General features: G+C 50.4%; 1 protein-coding gene across 1 annotated transcript in view; it reads left to right on the plus strand.

Annotated features, from left to right (window-relative positions):
• Positions 1-20345, plus strand: part of LOC147033606 (uncharacterized) — a 30076-nt gene extending 9731 nt beyond the window's left edge. Inside the window, exon 2 of the mRNA XM_085857207.1 lies at positions 19658-20345. Coding sequence (XP_085713333.1) covers positions 19658-20190 — 533 coding nt within the window. The 3' untranslated portion in view covers positions 20191-20345. The remainder of the gene's footprint in view (positions 1-19657) is intronic.
• The last annotated feature ends 1845 nt before the right edge of the window (positions 20346-22190 follow it).

Raw genomic sequence — 22190 nt, forward strand, 5'->3', positions numbered from 1 at the left:
CTCCATCCTGCTTCACGTAAAGGGTTCGTAGTGGGCTTAATACGCCTGATAATTAATCGGAACCCTCGAGGTCGACGATAACACCGCTCGGTTATCCCGATAGCACGGAACGGACCGCTTAAGCGGTTCGTGTCCGGAGTCGGCCTGCGGCGAGGTACGATCGCCCGGTCGACCGTCCGCGCAGGTACTTAGGTAGATCGAATTTGGTGAGCAACCCTATCCTGCGCGGGTGGGCAATTGGCACGGTCGTGGTGGGGTTAAACCCCCACCCGTGACTAGCTCCTGGCGTTGTTCCGCGAGGGTCATGACAGAATTGTCCATTCCGGTGGGCGAGGCGGCCGCCATTCGAGTCGAGCAGCCGATCACACGCCGGCGGCCGCGAATTCGCAACACTGGTGTCCGGGAGTGGGATACAAACTCTCACGTCTCCAAGCTAAATTCACGGGGAATCGGTTTAGAGGTGAGAGTAGTGACCCCCGATTCCCTCCAAATTACGAGCAGGCCAAATTAACCCCTTACGAGAAATAATATGGAGTCTCAAGGCGAGCGGGAGCCGGGGGTAGATATGGATTTAGAATGTGTAGAATCCATGGTCCAGGATGAGATCCCCATGCAGGAAATGCTGGTTGTACAGGATGAACTTCCCCCCCAACCGAACCCAGAGCCCGAAATGGGCGCGGCAGCAGCCACGGCGTATGACACCTCCCCTCCACCCCTCCGCCAAAACCCACCGATCCTGGCCGAGTCGGCTCGGCCGAGTGCGCCTGGCGTGCCCGGCTGTGCGCCATGTTGGCGGCAATGAATGCGAAAATGGATGCGAACATGCAAGCATTCAGGAGCGATATGCGGACACTGCAGGGTGAGTTGCAGAACATGGGCCGAAGCCTGCAGGCGGGCATGAAGGCAATAACCGGGGAGCTCAAAATGGCGACGCCACGTGCTGGAACGAACGAGCTGGGGGGGGAGTGCAATGGCTGTCAGGCCCGCAGTGGGGGCGGGTGAGAAAATAATTCGGGAGACGCGTTGTGTGAGATACGTGGAGGTAACAACGACGGAAAAAGTGACGGTGACTGAGAGGGAAAAATTAAATGGGGTGACCGAAACGTGTGAGACGAGACACGAGGTGACGACATAGGAAATAAAAATAGTCGAGACAAGGGAGGTAATGGGTGAAGAGGTGACTGAGTTGGCAGAGACACGGGAGATAGAGGGTGAATTGGACAGGATTGAAGACGAGCACACACACACACACAGAGGTGTAGTGGAGGATAATGGGGGTGAGCTCGCAGAACGTGTAGGAACCCGGTGCGAGCAGTTGGATAGCCTCCTTCGGGAACGGAGGGAGCCGCTATGCTCCCTTTAAGTGAGTCACGACCAGGTGGGTTCAGTCGTGCTTCGCGGAGTTGAGGGAACGGGTGCTGCGAAGGGGTGCACGCCGAGCTTGGGGGGTATAGAGGCCCCGGAACCCCTTGTGGGGACAAGAATCCCCAGTGTGGTTGTCCCGGTGTGTGTGGTGCAAGGTGTGAGTGCGTCCCCGTGTGTGGAAGCGATCCCGTGTGTGAGTGGTGGGGTGGCAAGTGTGCCGAGGTGCGTGCTTCCCAGCACGCCGTGTGTGGATGAGATACCGCGGGCGAGTACCCCCGCGTGTGTGAGTGGTATGGTTTGTGTAAGGGAAATGGCACGAGTGAGTGAGCGGCCGAGTGTGTGAGGTCGCTCTGTGTGAGGGAGATGTCGGTCGGCATGCGTGAGCATGCAGCCGCGTCTCCCGGTGTGAATGTGATGGAGTGGAGTGTGAGCGTCGTGACACGCAGGTGTGCGTGCTTTGAATGGCGACGGAGACGGCGACAGAGGAACGAGGGCCGAGTAGCGGCCGTAGCTATTTTGAGGACCGCGCCGGGTTCACCCAGCAGCGAGCGTGAGGTCCGTGCTGTGCAACGCACGAGGCCGCCACGTGCTCGCTTGCGGGAGTGAAGCCCGGTCCGGAAACGCCAGCGGTGGATGTTCCCGATCCCGCGGACGGACAAAGTTTAGACAGGATTTCGGATTTGGACCGGACGGGTTCTCCACGCGGGCGGGTGTGTTCAGCTCCAATGGGCAGATCACATGTGTTCGCGTGGGGAACCCCTTGAGACGTGGGGCTTGTGTTTTTTTTTTATGCGCCGGGTGACGTCATGGCTGCGTGTCTGGTTGGAATCCGGCAGGAGGGTGAATCCCTGCCGGATGATACCATCCAAGAGGGACGAGGGACGCGAACAGCTGCCATGACGTCACGCCAAAGGTGTGCGGCTGTGAATTGCCGCGCTGGTGCTCAGGTTGCGAGTTGCCGCTCTGGTGCTGCACGAGAAAAAAAAAACAAAACTGCAAGCCTCGCTTTCGGGTGAACAGGATTCCCAGGCAAGGGGTGGAAGACCCCCTGCCCGGGCACAGGATGAAACTAGCTAGGGGGAAGGGTTAGCTTAGCTCGGCTGGTCTCATGGGGCAGGGGTAAGTCCTCATAGGGCCCGTGGAATGGATTAGGTTGAGGGATTGCAGCCAGATTTCGGATGGGAGATGGGAAAATGGATTATTTGGAGACAGTGATAGACAGTGAATGTGTAGCGGGGACGTAGCTTAGCAACGTAGTGTTAAAAGGAACGTGCTATAGTGTTTAAGGATGACGTGGGAGCACGAGTTAGTTAGGGGATGCAGTTAGGATGACAGAGTTCAGCGGTGTGTGTGTTGAAGAGTTGTGAGGTGAGTACATGATGAGTGAGTGAGGCCAGCTGGTCTGTGTGAATGGAGCGAATGGGGAATGCATGGTGCGATGAGTCATTGGGGGGAGGCGTGACTCACGCCCAAGGGACCCTGGGGCAGTGTAGAGTGAGTTAGCTGGGTTAGTTAAATTTACCAAATGGAAGTCGTTTTGCTGTTGGTGGGAGTGTAGGCTCGATACCCATTTGGAGGGGTGCAGGAGCCCTGTTGACGGGTTGGGAGCGTGGCTGCGAAAGGTGAGTATCGCTGAGCGGGTACCCCGGGCACCAGGCTCGTCGGCCGTAGTCGGCCAAGGGCCCATGGGGGGCCAGGATAGCGTAGTGGGCATGGGTGCGCCCGCATGGTGCGGGGGAACGGGGCGCCATTAGCCGCGTGGGCAGTGTTGTGGGCACGGGTGACCCTCGGAAAGGGTCCCGGGAAGCCAGCCTGCCACGTGAGCGTTTCAGGGGAGTTGCCAGGGAGGGCACTCCCCGGTGTTTACGGAGCTGGTAGGCTCGGAGGCAGTGTAGTGCCGGGGGGTGCCATAGCTGGAGAATCGGCAGAGGGTAGTGCCTGCCAAGGGGAGCCACGCGTCCCAGCCATGAGACCGTGTGAGGGCACGGGAAGAAAATTGGGGGGCGAGGCCCGAAATTGTAAGGACAACAACACAGGTGACGGGAATCTGGGTTGTTAGAACCAATAGTTTAAGCGCGAGGCGCTTGTTGAAAGCCCCGGGGTAGTTTAAGAGATAATGGTTAGGGTAGATTAGGAGATGTACCCCTCTGCACCATCCATCCCTTCACTCTCGTTGTGGGCCGCTGGACCCATTTTGTGTTATCGATCGCTGAAGTCTGGGGAGGCCATCCTGAGGCTTCGTTGGACCTCGACACAGGACGCGAGCTCTCCCTCATTCCCCTCCAGGAAGGGAACGTAGGGTTGAGAGTAGGCTAGTGGACGATAGGTTAGCCGAACAAAGACAGTAAAGGGGGTTAGGGGACGATTTATAGGGGGAAGTAAAATAAAAAATAAAAACAACAAAAAAAATTAATTGGGTATAACTTGGGTTTTTACAAATTAAGGGAGTGGGTATGTACAGTGACAGGCAAAGGTGGTAGGGAGACGGGTAGGTAGGTCCGAGCCCGCCTTCTGAGTGGCCAGCACCACCGCACTCCCTTCACCAACCTCCACTGAAAGGCAAAGGCTGGCCAACTTCATCTGCTGGCTGTGTTACTTCAAAGCCTGTGCCAGCCAACTTCATCGGCTGGCTGTGTTTTGCTGCGAGGCCTGAACCGGCCGGATCGTCTGCTGCTGTTTGCTGCAAGGCCTGAGCCGGCCAGTTCGTCTGCCGGCTGTGTTTGCCTGCAATGGCCCTGTTCTGCAGGCTGTGTTTGCCTGCTGCCTTTGCCATGCCATGCCCACTGCCCATGTTCACCATCCCCGTTCAATTTTGCTTTGCCCCCCTCCCCCTTGTTCATTGCCATGTGCGCCAGGATCAAGGCAACAGTTTGCAAGCCACAAGGACTGTCCTGTTGGCAGCTACAACACGGGCCTGCAGTGGCGGCCCGTGTGCCGGTTGACTTTTGTTTTGCTTCCTGCAGAGTCCATTGATCCTGGGCCATGGTTTAGTGTAAAATTTGTAAGTTAAGGTTAAGATGTACTGTACATATGAGTGCGCCCCCGGCATGTCTGTCTTAGCGCCGGCAATTTTATTTAAGTCGTCCGTATGAGTGGGTTTGTTTAGTTAGTTGCTCAGCCCTCAGGTTATTTTGGGGACACGAATACCATGAATGTCGCACTCAGGGATCCGTAGGTAAAACGTACGAGGGGAGAACTACACATGATGGCACACGAGAATTTGACGACTCGGGACGAGTCTGTAAAAAGGGGAGGGGTAGTGTTACAGCTGTGGAAATTCGCATTACACCATGAAGGGCCCATAGGTGAGATATCTCTAAGTACATGTGTAGTTAGCCCCAAATCCGTTGTCTCGAGGGAATTTATGTGATTCATTCGGGCTGCGACGCTTTGAGATAGCCGTTTTTCTGTTCTATCTTTATTTTGAACCAACCACGTCTCAACCGCCATCACACAACAACCACCTTAACCACCACGCCAGCCATCGCCACCAACTACAACCACGCTCCAACCCTCAGACAACAACAACAACGCCAACAGCCACGACCTTTACCTTCACAACTCAATCCCGCAAACATCGCAGCACCGTCATTCCCAAACGGCACCATAACCATCAAACCACCACCGAAAACCCTCCACCACCTTCACCTCTCTCCTTCTACGGCCATTCCCGTACCACCTGTGAACACTGAGGGTCGGGCTATCTTGGGCTCGTTTAGCGATACGCACCAAGCCGCGAGGCAAATAGCGGCCTTTCCGAAGGAGAATTTGGATCAAGAACGCTACACGCCCAATTCTGATCCATCCAATTAGCAAGCGCGGAGCGGCTTGGCCCCGCCTCCAGGCGCGTCTGTGTGAAATCGATATATGCAAATTCTAGGATCAGGGGAGGTTCACGCCCACTTTTCCTCCGTCCAATTGGCGAGCGTGGCTCCGCCCCCGAGGTCATCCTGATCCGGAAATTTGCATATTGTTTTCTCCTGCCGGCCTATAAAACGGCGAGCGCAAGGCGAATTGTGGCAGAGTGTGGCAGTAGCAGTGTGGCAGTAGCAGTGTGGCAGTGGAAGTGTGTGGCAGTAGCATTGTGTCGGCAGGGCAGAGTGAGTCGAGTCATCGGTGTGGCAGATAGTGGAGTCGGGTGGCGAAGGCATTGAGTTGGGTTCTGCAGTCGGCTGAGGAGAGTTGCGGGAAGAGGCAAAGGAGCTCGGGTCCGAGGTCGCGGTGTGAGATCGCTCATCGTGGGACCCAGGCCAGCCAGCCATGCTCCTCCCCCAGGGCATCAACAATTCCCCCTTTCCCCCGCGCTGAGATAGTGCAACAAGAGGGCCCCGTTCCCACCCCACTCCAAACGTGGTGCCAACAAAACCCGCCAAGGAGCACGGAGTCGGGGCACAGCCACGCGGCCACATCTGCGGCTCGTCCGCAAACGAGTCACGAGGACACGGGTAGGACCCACCCGGTCTCGCCGACCTGGCCGCTCCTTCAGGTCACGCGCGCATATTGACCTACAGGCCCGTCTGCCCCCTTGTCTATGAGGGTGGCTTCTTTCCTTTGCTTTTGAGTAAATGTGTGTTGGCGCCGTCTGTAAAGTAGAACTGTATAAGTGTTGCCGTGTGTACGCGTATTCCGTAGTAACTCTGCGTCATTGTTTCTTTTGTTGTAACTGCTGCATGTGCATTTTGACTGTTTGGCTGTATATGTGTGCTTTCCGTGTGTCGCGTAATAAATGTGCATTGTGTGAACTGTTTTCCCGTTTCGCTTCGTCTTTTCTTTATTGACCCTCCATCCTGCTTCACGTAAAGCGTTGGTCGTGGGCTTAATACGCCCGATAATTAATCGGAACCGTCGAGGCCGACGATAACACCTTTTGGTTATCCAGATAGTACGGAACGGACTGCTTAAGTGGTTCGTGTCCGGAGTCGGCCTGCGGCGAGGGAGGATCGTCCGGTCGACCATCCGCGCAGGTACTTAGGTAGATCAAATTTGGCGAGCAACCCTATCCTGCGCGGGTGGGCAATTGGCACGGTCGTGGTGGGGTTAAACCCCCAACCGTGACTAGCTCCCGGCGTTATTCCGAGAGGGTCACGACAGAATTGTCCGTTCCGGTGGACGAGGCAGCCGCCATTCGAGTCGCGCGTCAGATCGCACACCGGCGGGCGCGAATTCGCATCAATATTATGAACAGATTTGGATATTGGGCCAACTCAAATTTTTGATGGCAGTGGAAAATGGCTGCCACAGCCATCAGCCCTGAATTTGAGATGGCCCAATATCAAAATCTGTTAAAAATATTGTTGTGAATTCGCGCCCGCCGGCTTGCGATCGGCCACATGACTCGAATCGTGGCACGTCGCCCACCGGACGACATTTCTGTCGTGACCGTCTCGGACTAACGCCGGGAGCTAGTCACGGGTGGGCCTTTCAGCCTCACCACGATCGTGCCAATCGGCTACCCGCGTGGGGATAGGGTTGTTCGCCAAACTCGACCTACCTCAGTACCCACGCGGATGGTAAACCGGGCGATCGCACCTCGCCGCAGGTCGACTCTGGACATGGGCCGCTTTAGCGGTCCGTTCCGTACTATCGGGATAACCGAGCGGTGTTATCGTCGGCCTCGATGGTTCCGATTACTTATCGGGCGTATTAAGCCCACTACGAACCCTTTACGTGAAGCAAGATGGAGATTCAACAAAGGGAAGGAAGCAGCGAAACGGGGAACAAGTTCATACAAGCACTTTATTCACACAGTCACAGAGCACACATATACAGCCAAACAGAATCAGAATGCACATATATCAATTTAAAACAACAACAACAATGCAGAGCAACGACCGAATACGCGAACACACGGCAACACTTAAAACAATACTACTTGACGGACGGCGCCACCCACAGACATTTACACAAAAAGCAAAGGAAAAGGAAAAAGAAGTCGCGACTTCCCTTTTCGTGGCCGGTGAGCCCCTCTCCCACGACCGTCATCGTGGTTGCGCCTGGCCCCGACCTCTCTCGCGGCCGGCGAACCCTCTCCGGCACTCCTCGTCCAGACACGCAGGTCCACCTCACAACCGGCGCTGCCGCGTCTCCCATCCATGCCTTCGTGACAGGCCGCTCGCCAAGCCGCGGGCGCAGGACTCTTCCCCCGACAAGACAAACTGACAGGAAGCCTCGAAGAACCAACTCTCGACCAACAACTCGAACAACTCGACCAACAACTCGACCAACTCTCGACCAACCACTGACCACCCCCCCCCCTCAAGGTCCGTCCTGTCCGCCTTTTGTGGCGTGGGGCTCCGCCCTTCGCTCCGCCCCGTTTTCGGCCCCGCCTCCCTTCGAGCTTCTTGGAGAAGCCTCTCGAAGGGGGGCGTGACCTCTCGCTCTCCCTCCACCCCGCGCCGTGCAGGGGCCGGGGGAGTCAGTCTTGGCTCAGAGCCAGGGAAGTATTCCCCCAAAAAGAGGCCCCCACCTTTTCTCACCTTTGACCCCCGGCTCGGATCGCACTTCCCCCACACCAAGCGCGGAGAATTTCGACGGGAGAAACTGGCGGGAAAACCCCCGCGCATCATTGTTGGTTTTTGTTTGTTCCTGGAGATCGTAACCGCACAGGGCCTACTGAATGGCGAGTGGTGAAGATATGGTGGAGGTGACGTGGTTGCAGTGTGGTTGGCGCTGTGGTGGGGATGGCGTGGTTGTTGAGATGGCTGTTTGTTTGAAATAAAAGATAGAACAGAAAAATGGCTGACTCAAAGCGTCGCAGCCCGGATGGATCACATAAATTCCCTCTATACAACGGGTTTGGGCTAACTACACATGTGCTTACAGAGATATCTGAACTGAGGGCCCTTTATGGTGTAATGCGAATTTCCACAACCGTAACAATATGATCGGCTACTAGTGTGCCAAATTTGGTGCATTCCTCACAAAATGCACAATTGTTATGCTATATTTAGCTAAGTTGCCCCACTATTAGCCTAGGGAGTAAGAATAAGTTCCCCAGTATGTGATTGCCCTCTGTGATTTTTTACCTCTTTTTATATTTCAAGATCGGCAATAAATTTGGGGACCACGTGCTTAAAAGCACAACAAACGGGCAGAAAGCCACGCCTTCAAAGGTTGACAACAAGCGAAGTGACGCCCTCGAGGGACGATTGATGGGCATGTGGAAGAAATTTCTAAGTCATCCTTTACATTTGACCATTTATTTAACGAACAACATAAACAAATACATACAAACGCATACATATGCACATATGGAGGATATGAACACAGACTTGTTCTAGATCTCTGAAATACATGGAGAATTTTAGTTCCTTATACAGGTTTCAGTGAGACGTAGTATTTTTAGCTACGTCTCGCGTAGCGAACGCTGGCTCTAAGAGAGCTCCGCGTTGTTCTTCTTCTTCTTGTTCTTCTTCTGGTGAAGATAAAACCTTTAGGACTCGGCTCTTTTATATACAGGATCCGGATCTCCTTAAACACTAAACACCTGTACACATCCTCGCATTGAGTGTGCCTTTTGAGAGCGTATATCATCAACTTTTAAATATATTCGGACGTTTGCTTTAAAGTTTCGAATAGTTCACGTTACTATTTAAAGATTATTCCATTTAAATTGTTTAAATTTCGTAAATACACGATTTTCTCATGAACAGGAGCCTCCATGACGGATCTCGCTATTGGCTTCATCAAGGCACGTGACGAAATATCGGAAGTTGTTATTGCCTTTAGGACGCGGCTCTTGGACACATTTGTCTTTGTTTATTTACAAACGCTGGCGCCAACTTTGTCAGGTCTTGACATTCCCTAGATAAAGCTTATCTTCAGCCTTCGTACAGCCTCAGCTTAACCTGGTTGAATGGTTGCAACATATATTTCAAATCCAAATGTGTTGATGCTCTCCCGGCACAGAAAAACGCACAGAATGCTAGAATGATGTCAAACTTCAACTCAAATGGGCATTTTGATAAATTTCTATAGTATGTATAGGTTAAAAGTCAGTCTGCTTCTCCCAGACTGGGAAAATATATTATCTTGAAGTGATTAGAGCTTTCGTGAATACATCTGGACATTTTCTTAGACCCACATTCCAACTTGTTGGTGCCTTTTATAAAGTAAATCCCTTGGATAGCTTTTAAATGAAAGGCAATTCTTTTTTTTACTGAATTCAGCTCACTTGAAAATTCGGCCTGCTCATTACAATTTTAATAGTCAGGTCGATCTTTCCACACAAAGGAAAGATATGATTATGTTAATTAAAATTAAAATGGATACATGTTCAAGCACAAAGAATCATATGATATTTGAGTACATTTTCTATTTCAGATTGATGACATTTATTTTTAATATTGTTGTGGTTGAGGAAATTCGCAAACCACCATTCAGGTCCCATAGGTGAGATATCTCTGTAAGTATATGTGTAGTTAGCCCAAACCCGTTGTTTAGAGGGAATAAATGTCATTCATTCGGGCTGCGACCCTTTAAGATAGCCGTTTTTCTGTTCTATCTTTATTTTGAGCCAACCACGTCTCAACAGCCATCACACAACAACCACCAACCGCAACGCCGCTTCACAACAACAACAACAACGCCAACAGCCACGACCTTTACCGTCACATCTCGCTCTCGCAACCATCGCATCACCGCCATTCCCGCGCCGCTTGTGGGCACCGATCCTGGACTCGTACAGGGCGCGCACCGAGCAGCGGGTGCAAAAAGCGGCCTTTCCGAGAAATCGGATCAAGAATGATTCACGCCCACTTCTGTTCCGTCCTATCAGCGAGCGTGGGGCGATTTGGCCCCGCCTCCAGGCGCGTCGGAGTATAATCGATATATGCAGATTCGAGGATCAGGAATGATTCACGCCCACTTTTCCTCTGTCCAATGGGCGATTTGGCCCCGCCTCCAGGCGCGTCGGAGTATAATCGATATATGCAGATTCGAGGATCAGGAATGATTCACGCCCACTTTTCCTCTGTCCAATGGGCGAGCGTGGCTCCGCCCCCGAGCCGATCCTGATCCAAAAATCTGCATATGGTTTCTCCTGTCGCACTATAAAGCGCCGAGCGTGGGGCGAATCGAGGAAGAGTGGAGAGGTGTGGCAGCGGCAGAGGGAAGAGTTGGAGAGTTGTGGCGGCGGCGAAATCAGTCGAGAGAGTGTCTGTCGGGGTCCGGAGAGTCTGGAGAAGCCAAGGAGCTTTGTGGAGGTCTGCGCTCGTGTCAGAGTCGGGGAGCTGCGGAGAGGGGAGGCCGGGAACGCGGTCGAGGTCGCAGTGGCGTCGCTCGTCGCGGGACCCAAGCCAGCCAGATATCCTCTTTCCCCCGAGCATCAACAACCCCCCCTGTTTCCCCCCGCGCTGAGATAGTGTGAGAAGGGGGCCCCGTTCCCACCCCATTCCAGGCAGTGCCAGCGAGGCCCGCGGAGTCGGGGCGCCGCCGCCATTTTGCGGCTCATCACCTGACGGGTAGGCTCGACGCGGTCTCGGCCCCAGGCCCGTCTGCCCCCTTATCGTTGAGGGTGGCCCCTTTTTTCTGTTGCTTTGGAGTATGTGTTGTCGGCGCCGTCTGTGAAGTAAAACTGTGTAAGTGTTGCCGTGTGCTCGCGTAGTCGGTAGTAGATCTGCATTGTGTTTCTTTTGTTGCAATTGCTTTTGGTGCGTAATTGTTGTTTCTTCTTTTGTTACATTTGCTTTTGGTGCATAATTGTGGTAATTGTATATGTGTGCTTTCCGTTTGCCACGGAATAAATGTGCTTTATGTTGAACTGTTTCTCCCGTTTCGCTTCGTCTTTTCTCTAATTGAATCTCCATCTTGCTTCACGTAAAGGGTTGGTCGTGGGCTAAATACGCCCGATAATTAATCGGAACCGTCGAGGTTGACGATAACACCGCTCGGTTATCCCGATAGTACGGAACGGGTCGCTTAAAGTGGCCCGTGTCCGAAGTCGACCTGCGGCGAGGTGCGATCGCCCGGTCTACCCTCCGTGTGGGTACTTAGGTAGGTCGAATTTGGCGAACAACCCTATCCCACGCGGGGGGCCGATTGGCACGATCGTGGTGAGGCCGAAAGGCCCACCCGTGACTGGTTCCCGGCGTTGGTCCGAGAGGGTCACGACGGGATTGTCCGTCCAGTGGGCGACGTGCCGCGATTCGAGTTACGTGGCCGCCAGCACGCCGGCGGGCGCGAATCCGCAACAATATCAAGGTTTAATTATCAACATTTTATTGTTGTTTTTATCACTCTCAAACCCATTATGCTAATTTCGGAGAAATTGCATCAACAGGAGTGACGTCAGAATCTGGCCAAGCAGGCAGAAACCCCGCCTTCCTGGGTTGGGTGCGAGCAGGACACACCCCGGAGGCGGAGGAATAAATAGGACAGAGGAAAATGGGATTAAAAAGGTTGGCTTGGGTGCTTTTGGTGGAGAGCCGTGATCAGTAGGCTGGGACATTTTGAGAGGCATCGGACTCGGTCGGCTTCCGACTGAATAGTTGAAGAGGCATAGGCAGAGGCGAGAGCGGAGGTTGAGCGCACGCCGAGGAGGACGACACGACCATTGAATTCATGTTGAGGTGATTTGGCTCACGTGGTGAAGCAAGACGCTGGCCTTTGGCTCTTGGTGGAGTCGGTGAGGACGATCGGAGCGCGTGAAGCCACAACACTGGGCTCTGAGCTTTGGTGTGGAGTGCCGCTTGTGGATTGCCTGGCGTGCATTTATCCCGCTATGAGAGAAGCGGCATTTTTGTGCACATCTGCACATGCGAATAGGAGCACCTCAATTCCAAGTTCCACAAGGACCTGCTCTGGGCCAAGCTAAGTACAAGAACATTTGAAAGGAAGGGTTTTTCTTTTCATCTTGTGTTCCCTTTGTCTGAATGAGAGGTGCCTCGACTGTCAGATTTATTTACTTTATTTTTAATATTATTATCATTACCTTTTGAATTATTTTCCGTTGTAAGTATTCATTTATTTTCATTAAATGTATTCCTTTTAAGAAACTGTAGCCGTGTGCTGTTCTGGTGCAGCGCCCCTGTGCTGTGCTCCCCCTGTGTGGATCGCCTCTCCGCTATTGTGCCCCCTTTCCCACGTACATTAATCTCCGAGTCTCGGTTGTAGCCTTCAAGGGAGAAGCTTTGCCATCTGTCCAGGTCGGAGTTAACCCACCCCGGACATGACAGTGTGTGTATATGTATGTATGTGTATATGTATATGTGTGTGTATGTATGTATGTATGTATGTATATATGTATATATGTATATCAGACGCACCGACTGTTATATATATATATATATTTTTGTATACCTTGGTCGAGGCTCGTATGAGAGCTAACACACAACTCACAGCAAGGATGCATGAGACAAGAGGGGCGGGAGTGGAAGGGACAAAACATTGGGGAACAGACACATTAGGTGAACTGTGGAAGGGAGAGGGATGGGGATGGGACGGGAACATGGCGAAGAGAAGATGGACATTACAGGGACTTTCAGGAAGGAAAACAGGAGAATTGAAGGAAGTGGGCTTGGGTGGATTATCAGGGGTAGAAAAGATCGAGGATTTGGATGGGGGAAGATAAGAGGTGGTGGTGAACAGCTGTTTTGAAAGCCTGGAGAGAAGAATGGGAAAGAATAGAGTGAGGAAGTTTATTCCAAAGGCGGGAAAAAAGAGGAATGAAAGAGTGAAGATGAGCAGTGATTCGTGATTTTGGTAGTTTTACCAGAAGGGGGTTGTTGGCGGACCTTGAGCGCCCTGTGGAAATGTGGTGGGGACAAATCGCAGAGAGAGCAGGGGGGGCAAGGCTGGAGAGGAGTCGGTAGAAGACAGAAAGACCACCGACCAACCTGCGGTGATTGAGTGAGAGGCCCAAAGACTCAGCTTCATTGCGGGAGATGCCAATGATCTTAAATGCCCTGGTTTCGACAGCGTGAAGCAGAGAAAGGTGGGAGGCAGGAGCACCAGCCCAGAGGGGAAGCAGTACTCCATCAGGCTACGGACAAAATTCCACAACCACAACAGTCCAAACAGTTGGTGTGGACTGTTGTCCAATGGGGATCAGTGGAGTGCTCGTCACACTCCACATGTTCCGATTTTCCCGTACTCCATCAGCAGTACTCCATCAGGCTACGGACTACGGACATCAGGCTATGGTGATCATCGCCACGGATTATGTCTCACACGGTAAAACCAAATAATCCACACAAAACAACCATCCGTCTGCCACCCAGACAATTGTTCCTGCTAATGCACACCATTCAACCAGAAACCACGTGATGTGATCGGCGGGAAAATCGAAACATGTGGAGTGTGACGAGCACTCCACTGATCCCCATTGGACAACAGTCCACACCAACTGTTTGGACTGTTGTGGTTGTGGACTGTTGTCCAGTGGGGATCAATGGACTGCTCGTCACACTCATGTTTCGATATAGATATATATATATATATATATATATATATATATATATATATATATATATATATATATATATATATATATATATATATATATATATATATATATATATATATATATATATATATATATATATTGTTACGAATTTCGGTCCGCCCGGCGTGCGATCGGCCACATAACTCGAATCGCGACCGCGTCGCACACCGGAACGGACAATTCAGTAGTGACCCTCCTTGGAACTACCGCCAGGAGCTAGTCACGGGTGGGTCTTTCGACCACACCACAATCGTGCCAATCGGCCACCCGCGCAGGATAGGGTTGTTCGCCAAACTCGACCTACCTAAGTACCTGCGCGAGTAGTTAACCGGGCGATCGTACCTCGCCGCTGGCCGGCCTCGGACACGAACCGCTTAAGCGGTCCGTTCCGTGTTTCAGTGATAATCGAGCGGTGTTATCGCCGGCCCCGACGGACGTGATTATTTACTGGGTGCACACATCCCTCCCACCAATTCCTTCCGTGATGCAAGATGGAACTTTCAAACAAGGGAAAGGACGCAACGAAACGGGGATCAGTTCAACAAGCACATTTATTTCACACTCAGACAAGGCATGTATTTACAGCCATACAGAAAATCATGCACGGATAACAGTCAAGCAAGCAAATGAAGAATTACAACCGAATAAAGTGTCTTTATTCCACACGCACACTTCGACAATTCTACTTATAAGACGGCGCCACCACATGCATTTACACAAAAGCAAAGGAAAAAGCCACCCTCAAAGGCAAGGGTGGCAGACAGGTTCGTGGACCAAAAGTGCGTGGAACCTGGATGAGCGGCCAGGTCCACGAGACTGAAGGGTCTTACCCGCACCCTTGTGGCGCGATGGCGGGCAAGCCGTGATGTCAGCGTAGCTGCGCTTGGCTTCGTGCTCCTGGCGTGGCCGGTGAGCTCTCTCCGGCGTTCTCCGCGCAGGCATGTGTTTCACCGTCGGCACCATGGTTGAGGAGGGGAACGGACGGGGTTAACGGCGCTTTCTTAGCGCGGAGCTCGGTAACGGAGAGGGGAATTGCTGACGCTCCGAGCTCCTTCCTCTCCGTCTCCTGACTCCCGTCTGCCTTTCCCCGTCTGCTTCGAGCTCCGTCTCCCGACTCTGCCCCACCGACACTGCTGCACCGACACTGCCGCTGTCTGCCTCTTCGAGCTCCGTCCTGCTCTCTGACCCCTCCAGACCCCCACTCTCCAGACCCGACTTGACTGCCACTCCACCGACTCCAGACTGCCTTGACTGCCTCTCCACCGATTCCAGACTGCCTCGAGCTGCGTTGTGCTCACGCTTATATTGGCCGGGGGAGGAGTGTATATGTAAATTTGTGGATCACAGCGGGTTTGGAGGCGGGGCTACACCACCTGATGCTCAGCCATTCGATGGATGAAAAGTGGGCGTGAATCATTCCTAATCCGATTTCTCCTTTGAAAGGATCTCATTCACAACCCATGACCTGATGTTCGGTAGAAAGGCGAAGGTGGTGGGAGTTTGCTGTGGTGGTTTGGGAAGGGTGTTGGTGGTGGCGATTTGGTTGTTGGCGGGCATCGTTTGAGAATGGCGGTGAAGCGATGTTTGCGGGGTGGAGTTGTGGAGGTAAAGAGGCGAAGGTGGTGGTGTTGTAGTTGTTTGGGAATGTTGGTGGTGGCGATTTGGTTGTTGGGAGATGATTGGTCCAAAATAATGTTAGAGAAAAGAAAAACGGCTATCTCAAAAGATCGCAGCGCTGTGAACACAGAAATTCCCTCGAAACAACGGTGGGGAAATCTCACTACACAATTACTTATCGTCATAACTGATCTAAGGTCCTTTATGGTGGTCTGCGAATTTCCACAGCCGTAACAATGTATATATATATATATATATATATATATATATATATATATATATATATATATATATATATATATATATATATATATATATATACATATATATATATATATATATATATATATATATATATATATATATATATATATATATACATACATACATACATACATACATATATACATATATATTTGTCGTGTCCAAGGGGTTTGCCTGAACAGTTCGCCTACTTGGACGGATAGCCAAACAATTTCCCATGGAGGCTTACAGCCTTGAGCTTGTGTCTGTCTATTCGTTGTTTGTTCGAGTATAAACCCTTGTCCTCCATCCTGGTGAGCGTGTCTGGTACGTGCTTCACTGCCTTCTGTCCTGCGCATGCCATAATCTCCAGGTAACTCGGCTGTTCGCCTCCAAGAGAACTGTTCGGCCATTCATCCAGGTCAGTGTTAACCACCCCGTCCATGACAACTGGGTCGGGGTAATTAACTTAACTGGGTGGACACGACAGAATTTTAAACACTATACGGATATTAGATGTGTATTTCCTCCATAATTTACCTGGCTGTCCAATCTAGTTGTTTTTATGCTGGTGGACGTACCGTTACAAATTTGGAAGCCTTGTGCACACAAACAGCCAGAGTCCCCATAGTTCACTTATTTTGATAAGTATGTGTTTATAGTTAGAATCCCCCCTTCTGTCTAATGGGAATTTCGTGTGTGCGCTACGAGTTATTTTTAGTTAGGTTTTTAAACAACAACAACAACAACAATGACACCACCCTCACTCAACCCGGTCGCCATTGCCCACGTGTTTTTGGCTGAAGGCGTGGGGGGAGCCTCCATCACCTCAGAACCGACTCCGCCCCAGAAAGGTGGGAGTTGCCCCACCTACTGTGGGCCTGTTCAATGAGGGACAGCCAGCGGATCACGCAATGGAACCGTCCAATCAGGAGGCGAGTGGTGAGGAAAGAAACCGCTCCCACCTTAAGAGAGTAGAGCAGTGATTGTGGCGATTAGCTTGGTCTGCGGTCGTGGTTCGAGCGGTCTGTGGTCCTTTGCGGTGGCTCACCGTGGTGGTGGTGACTGAAGAGCAGTGATCGTGGCTACTGCTGAGCGTCTGTGGTCGTGGTGGCCTGGTCTCGGTCGTCGTCTGCGGCCGTTTGCGGTGGATTCTCGTGGTGGTGGCTGAGCTGCTGGGGACGTGGGCCCTGGACTTCGGGTCATGGGTTTGAGTCCCACCGTGGTGATTCAGAGTCGGTGTGACCACACGAGGCGATAAGGTACCCCAGCCTGGCTCTACCGAATAGACCCACGAGGTCCAGTTTTGTGTGTGTGTGTGTGTGTGTGTGTGTGTGTGTGTGTGTGTGTGTGTGTGTGTGTGTGTGTGTGTGTGTGTGTGTGTGTGTGTGTGTGCGTGCGTGTGTGTGTGTGTGTCCGTCCGTCCGTCCGTCCGTCCGTCCGTCCGTGGGCCCCGTCTGTAAGTAGAATTGTATAAGTGTTTTCCTTTCCTTGTAAATTACAATTTCTTATTCGGATAACTCTGCTCTTTTTGTGCTCCCCCTCCCCGATTATTTTTATAAATAAACCCCTGTTAAATGTACCAGCTCTTTTTCTGTGCTTTCTCTCATTGGCCTAGCAAGGTGCGTATTGAGAAATAGTAACGCCGTTCATGCCATAAATTGTTCATTTGGTCCGGCGCGGCTTTGGTACCTTCCGCTCGGTTACGCCGGATCCGAGTCGGTGATAGCGACTCGATTCGGACAAAGTCGGCCGAGGGTGTGGTTTCCCTGGTAGTTGGACGGCATGAGTACTTAGGTAAATTGGAATTAGACAAGTGGACCCGACCTCACGCCCTCAAAATATTGGCGACCGCGGTCCTCTAAGTGACCCGTGAACTTTCGGAGTTGTCCGAGAGTCACGACCTAAATTCCGGGTGTTCGGTGGGAGACGACTCCACTGCTCCACCTAGTAATCGTTCATCGCCACCGACCCCCAGCCCACAACAATACAAGGTACGACTTCCCCTTTCTAAAGAAGCTTGACTGCCACTTTCCGTGTTTATCTATCTGTGCCTCGGCTTGATCACAAATTCCCCAGTTGACAACTGCTGGGAAGTGCAAAGGAAAACCACCGAGTTTTCTCTTCCTCACTTCCCCCCATGCAAATTCCATTGTGGCCTGCTCATTTTGAACAGTGCAGTTCCCAGCATTCTGGTCAGGTATGGGAGCATGTGCCGGAGCAGCGCGTCGCTGCATCCACTTTCCGCTGGTACACCAGGGCCTCCGTCTGGCCATCCCCCAGGCAGTTTCCTGGCCCATCCCCATCTCCTTGAGATGCCAGCACTAATTAGTGATTATCTCCACGCTTAACAACAAACAAACAAACAGGGTGATATTTGAATCGTTATCTGTCTGTCTGTCTGTCTGTCTGTCATGCCGTCTCCTCGACCTAAAAGGTTGTGCAGAAATTCACCAAACTTAAGTTGTGATTACTACATGGTAAGAAGGTGGGAGAGCAGTATCATTTTTGGCTTTCTCCTTAGGGCCTTGGTGCATTGTCAAAAGGTCAAATAACAGAAAAATGAAATTACGGGCACATTTTAAAACATTTTTTAAAATGAAACTTTGTATATGCAATCAACATTGGGTGACGCATGAAATATGTCATGATTTTTTGGATTTGACCCCTGGTTCATGCCTCAGGGGGTTGGGATTTAGAGTCAGTCACAGGGGTCAAAACAGAAAAAAAAACTAGAATTGCACCCCGTAGAGCGCTTACCTCCACGTAATGCCTGATCCACGAAAACATATCGGGCCAATTACATTTTTGAAATATCATGTTATTTATCGTTTTTGGCCCTCTCTCTCAATGGTGAAGAATCGCTGTAAAAATTGAATAATTCTCGTATTCAGATCTTCACCAAATCAAATAAATTTGTACTTGCCACACACCCAACATGTCCACCAAGTTTCATCTGAATCCATCCACAACTTCTTGAGATATCCTGCACACAAGCAAACAGACAAGAAAAAGACGTGCAGAAAACGACACTTGCAAAATACACCCCACTCTCCAATGGTTGCCATCGATACATCAAATTGTCCATTTCATTAAGATTAAAATTGACAATGTTGATCAAAGCTCAGGTCAATCGGATGGAAATTGATTATTTTTTCAAAATAAATTGATGATTTTAGAAGTTTGAGCTTGAGTTGACCTTTGACCTTTTGACCTCAAATTGTTGGCTTCCAAATTTAGTGACGTACTATGCAATTGCTGCTTAATGTGCAGGTTAATCGGATGAAAACTGACGATTATTCGGATGAAATTTGATGGTTTTCGAAGTTTTAACTTGAGTTGACCTTTTGACCTCAAAAGTAGTTGGTTTTCCCAATCCAGTGACGCAATATACGAATCCTGTTCAAATATCAAGTCAATCGGATGAAAAAATGACGATTTTATAAATTCGACCTCAAGATGATGACCTTTGACCTCAAAATCAATAAGCTTCTCAGTTGAGACTACCTCAACAACTTAGTAAAGTTTCATGGCGATCGGTTTTGCATCGTGACCTATAGGCAATAGACAAACAGACAGACCGTCAGACAAACAAAATCGGCCGACCAATATACTTCAAAAATCTTCGATTTTTCCAGGAAGCAGAGAGACAGAAAGGGGTGAAAACATAACCACCTCCACCATCGGTGGTGGAGGTACAAAATTCAACTCAAAATTTGATATTGGGTCATTCCTGGTGGGACGTTTCACCATATTTCAAGTTTGCTTGAGTTGGGAAGCGTGGGGATTTGTGATGGCACACTCCACGCCCATTGGGATTTCCGGATGGAGCAATTTTTTGTGGAAGACATTTTGCACATTGTCATCAGATGCAATTGATCCATTTGACCTCGCACACCACGTCTGTGTCTTTTGTAGCTTTATTTTAAGCATTCTTTTTCAATTCACCAGCTTCCTAAAATTATGAATTAATGTGAATTTTCTTTGTAGGATTACACGAGAAGATCATCAGGAAGTTCCCGTGCACCTCGTGCTCTCGCAGCTTCACCACTGAGGCTACTTTGCTTGTGCACTTGGACCTGCACCGACCATTATTAAGCGACAACAATCAACGGACCGACGGTCCTGATACTTCCCACTTGAAAAGCATTTTTGCAGTGCCCGAAACGAAGAAGCCGTTTGTCTGTAAGTATTGCAAGAAGAGATTCACTCAATCGTTGTTCTGTCAGAGACACATGCGTACCCACAGCAGAAAGCAACGACACGGTTGCGAACTTTGCACGAAGACGTTCTCGCGCGAATCCCACTTGAAGCAGCACATGCGCGTCCACATGGAAGAACTCCGATACGGTTGCGTCGTTTGCACGAAGACGTTTTGTTTCGGTTCGGAATTGAGAAGGCACATGCGTGACCACACCGAGGAAAGCCCATACGGTTGGAACGTTTGCGCAGACGTTCTGGCGCAGGTCCGACCTGACGCGGCGCGTGCGCATTCACACGGGAGTCCGTCGATTGAGTTGTGAAATTTGTGCGAGGACAGACGCGTTCACACCGGGGAGAAGCCGCACACCTGCGCTTGTTTGCGGAAAGGCATTCCCACCGGTCTTCAAACTGTCAGAATCGCATGAAATCCCGCAACGGAGAGGGTCCGTAGCATTGTGAAATTTGTTCAAAGGTATTTACGGATACGTGGGTTATTAAAAGGCACGAGCACGTTCACGTGCGTCCGTGCAGTTGCAAGCTTTGCACAAAGTAGTTCTGGCAGGACTCGAGCTGGAGTTCTGGCAGGAGTTTTGCCCTGTTCCTGCTAAACGGAAGGGTTTTGAAAGTGCCAAGAAGGTAATCTGTGTTCTCCAGTGTTAAAGTCTGTAATTAATTGGAATTGAAGTAATGATTTAAAAAGTTTTACGCAACCATTTTCAGAGGTTTACCGCCGTTGATGCACCATGTTTTACACCACCTTATTAAACACATTACATTAGTTCTCCATGCCTGTTGTTTGTGTCCTTTATGAAGTCCCTAAAAACAGTAAGTTTCCTGTTTGGAATGATTTTCAATTTTGTTTGACTGCCAGACAGACTAAAAAAAAATTACCTTACTCCTTCCTCTCTGTGCATGCGCCGTTGGGACGAGATTCCGTGCAGTTTGCCAAATTCAGAGCCAAAGTACCGCTCAACTGCAGGTTCATGCTCCGATTCATGCTCAAAATAGAACATTTGATTTGAATTAAGGAGTTCCTCGATCATAAACTAACGTTTGTAGACGGATAGACAAAGTGAACCAATTTCTTAACCCTGCTTTTCGCTTCGCGCGCGTCGGGTAAAGATTGCGCGAAGACTTTCCGGTCCGAAAAGCATTTACAAAAAGCGCGTGCATGTTCACTCGGGAGGCTTTCCTTACACTTGCAAAGATTGTGCGAGCTCCTTCCGGCGAGTGGGAGTTGAAATGGCACGTGCCCATTCACTTTGCGGCAAAGGAGTCAATCGGTCGTCAAACTGTCAGATGCACCTGCAAATGCACACGAGACACGGTCCTTACAGTTGCTAGGTTTATGCGACGATGTTCGTGGGTAAATCTGATTTTAAAAAGGCACCTGTTCGTTCACTCACATCCATACGGTCTGTGCAAGGAAAATCTGGGACAAATCACAATTGTTCAGCCACCTCCGTATTCACATTGGTGTGAGAGCAACGATGCAATTGCGAAATTTTCTGAAAGACGTTGCACACGTTATCGAGGCTTGTGGAAGACCTCGGGCAGAAGAGAAGGGAACAAAATGGAAAGAGGGGAAATACCAACAGCAAGGTGCAAGTGAACGTGAAATCGAGGAGAGAGGGAGAGGGACACACGGGGATGAATAAGCTGCAGACAAGCTGAATGAAACAAACAAACTGACAACTAACAAACTAAAAGAATTGAGGGAGGGGAGGGGGGAAATTCACAACAACCTGGAAAAAGGAAGGGAGTTAAAAGGATGCGGGTTGCTTTCACACCGGGGAGTTTCAATACTTAAAAATCTTTCCAGGAAACCATGACAAGTGGAGGCTGTCAGAGGTTCAGTGAAGATTCTGGAAAGAGCCCTTGGAACGAGGTGATGAGAACGAAGTTTCACAGTTTGGTTCATGAATCACCATCCTTCACCAAAAATGAGGAGGAGATTTTGAGTGAGAAGAGCTCTTCACCTCCTGAAACCCACAAATGAAGATAACGACTAACGGGAGAAGTGGTACACCTGCAATGTTTGTGGTCGGGGAGTCAGTCAGTCATCAAACTGTTTGTGACGCATGCAAACTCGTCAAGAAAGCCTGACTACAAAGACGTGAGAATCGACAGTTTATTATTATTTTGAGACACAAAGCCAAGGCTCGTGTAAGAGCTAAAACAGAATGGATCAGGACGCAACAGAACAAAAGGAAGAGTAAAGAGAGAAGGGGGGGGCATACAAACGGCAGTGTTGCAGGACAAAATAGAGACTTGGACAAATAATGGATGGACAAGTGGACAAGATGGATCGGGAAGGAAG

This window comes from Eptatretus burgeri, chromosome 2, assembly GCF_056783735.1.
Source record: "Eptatretus burgeri isolate ZD-2024b chromosome 2, Ebu_testis_v1, whole genome shotgun sequence".
Classification (NCBI taxonomy): domain Eukaryota; kingdom Metazoa; phylum Chordata; class Myxini; order Myxiniformes; family Myxinidae; genus Eptatretus; species Eptatretus burgeri.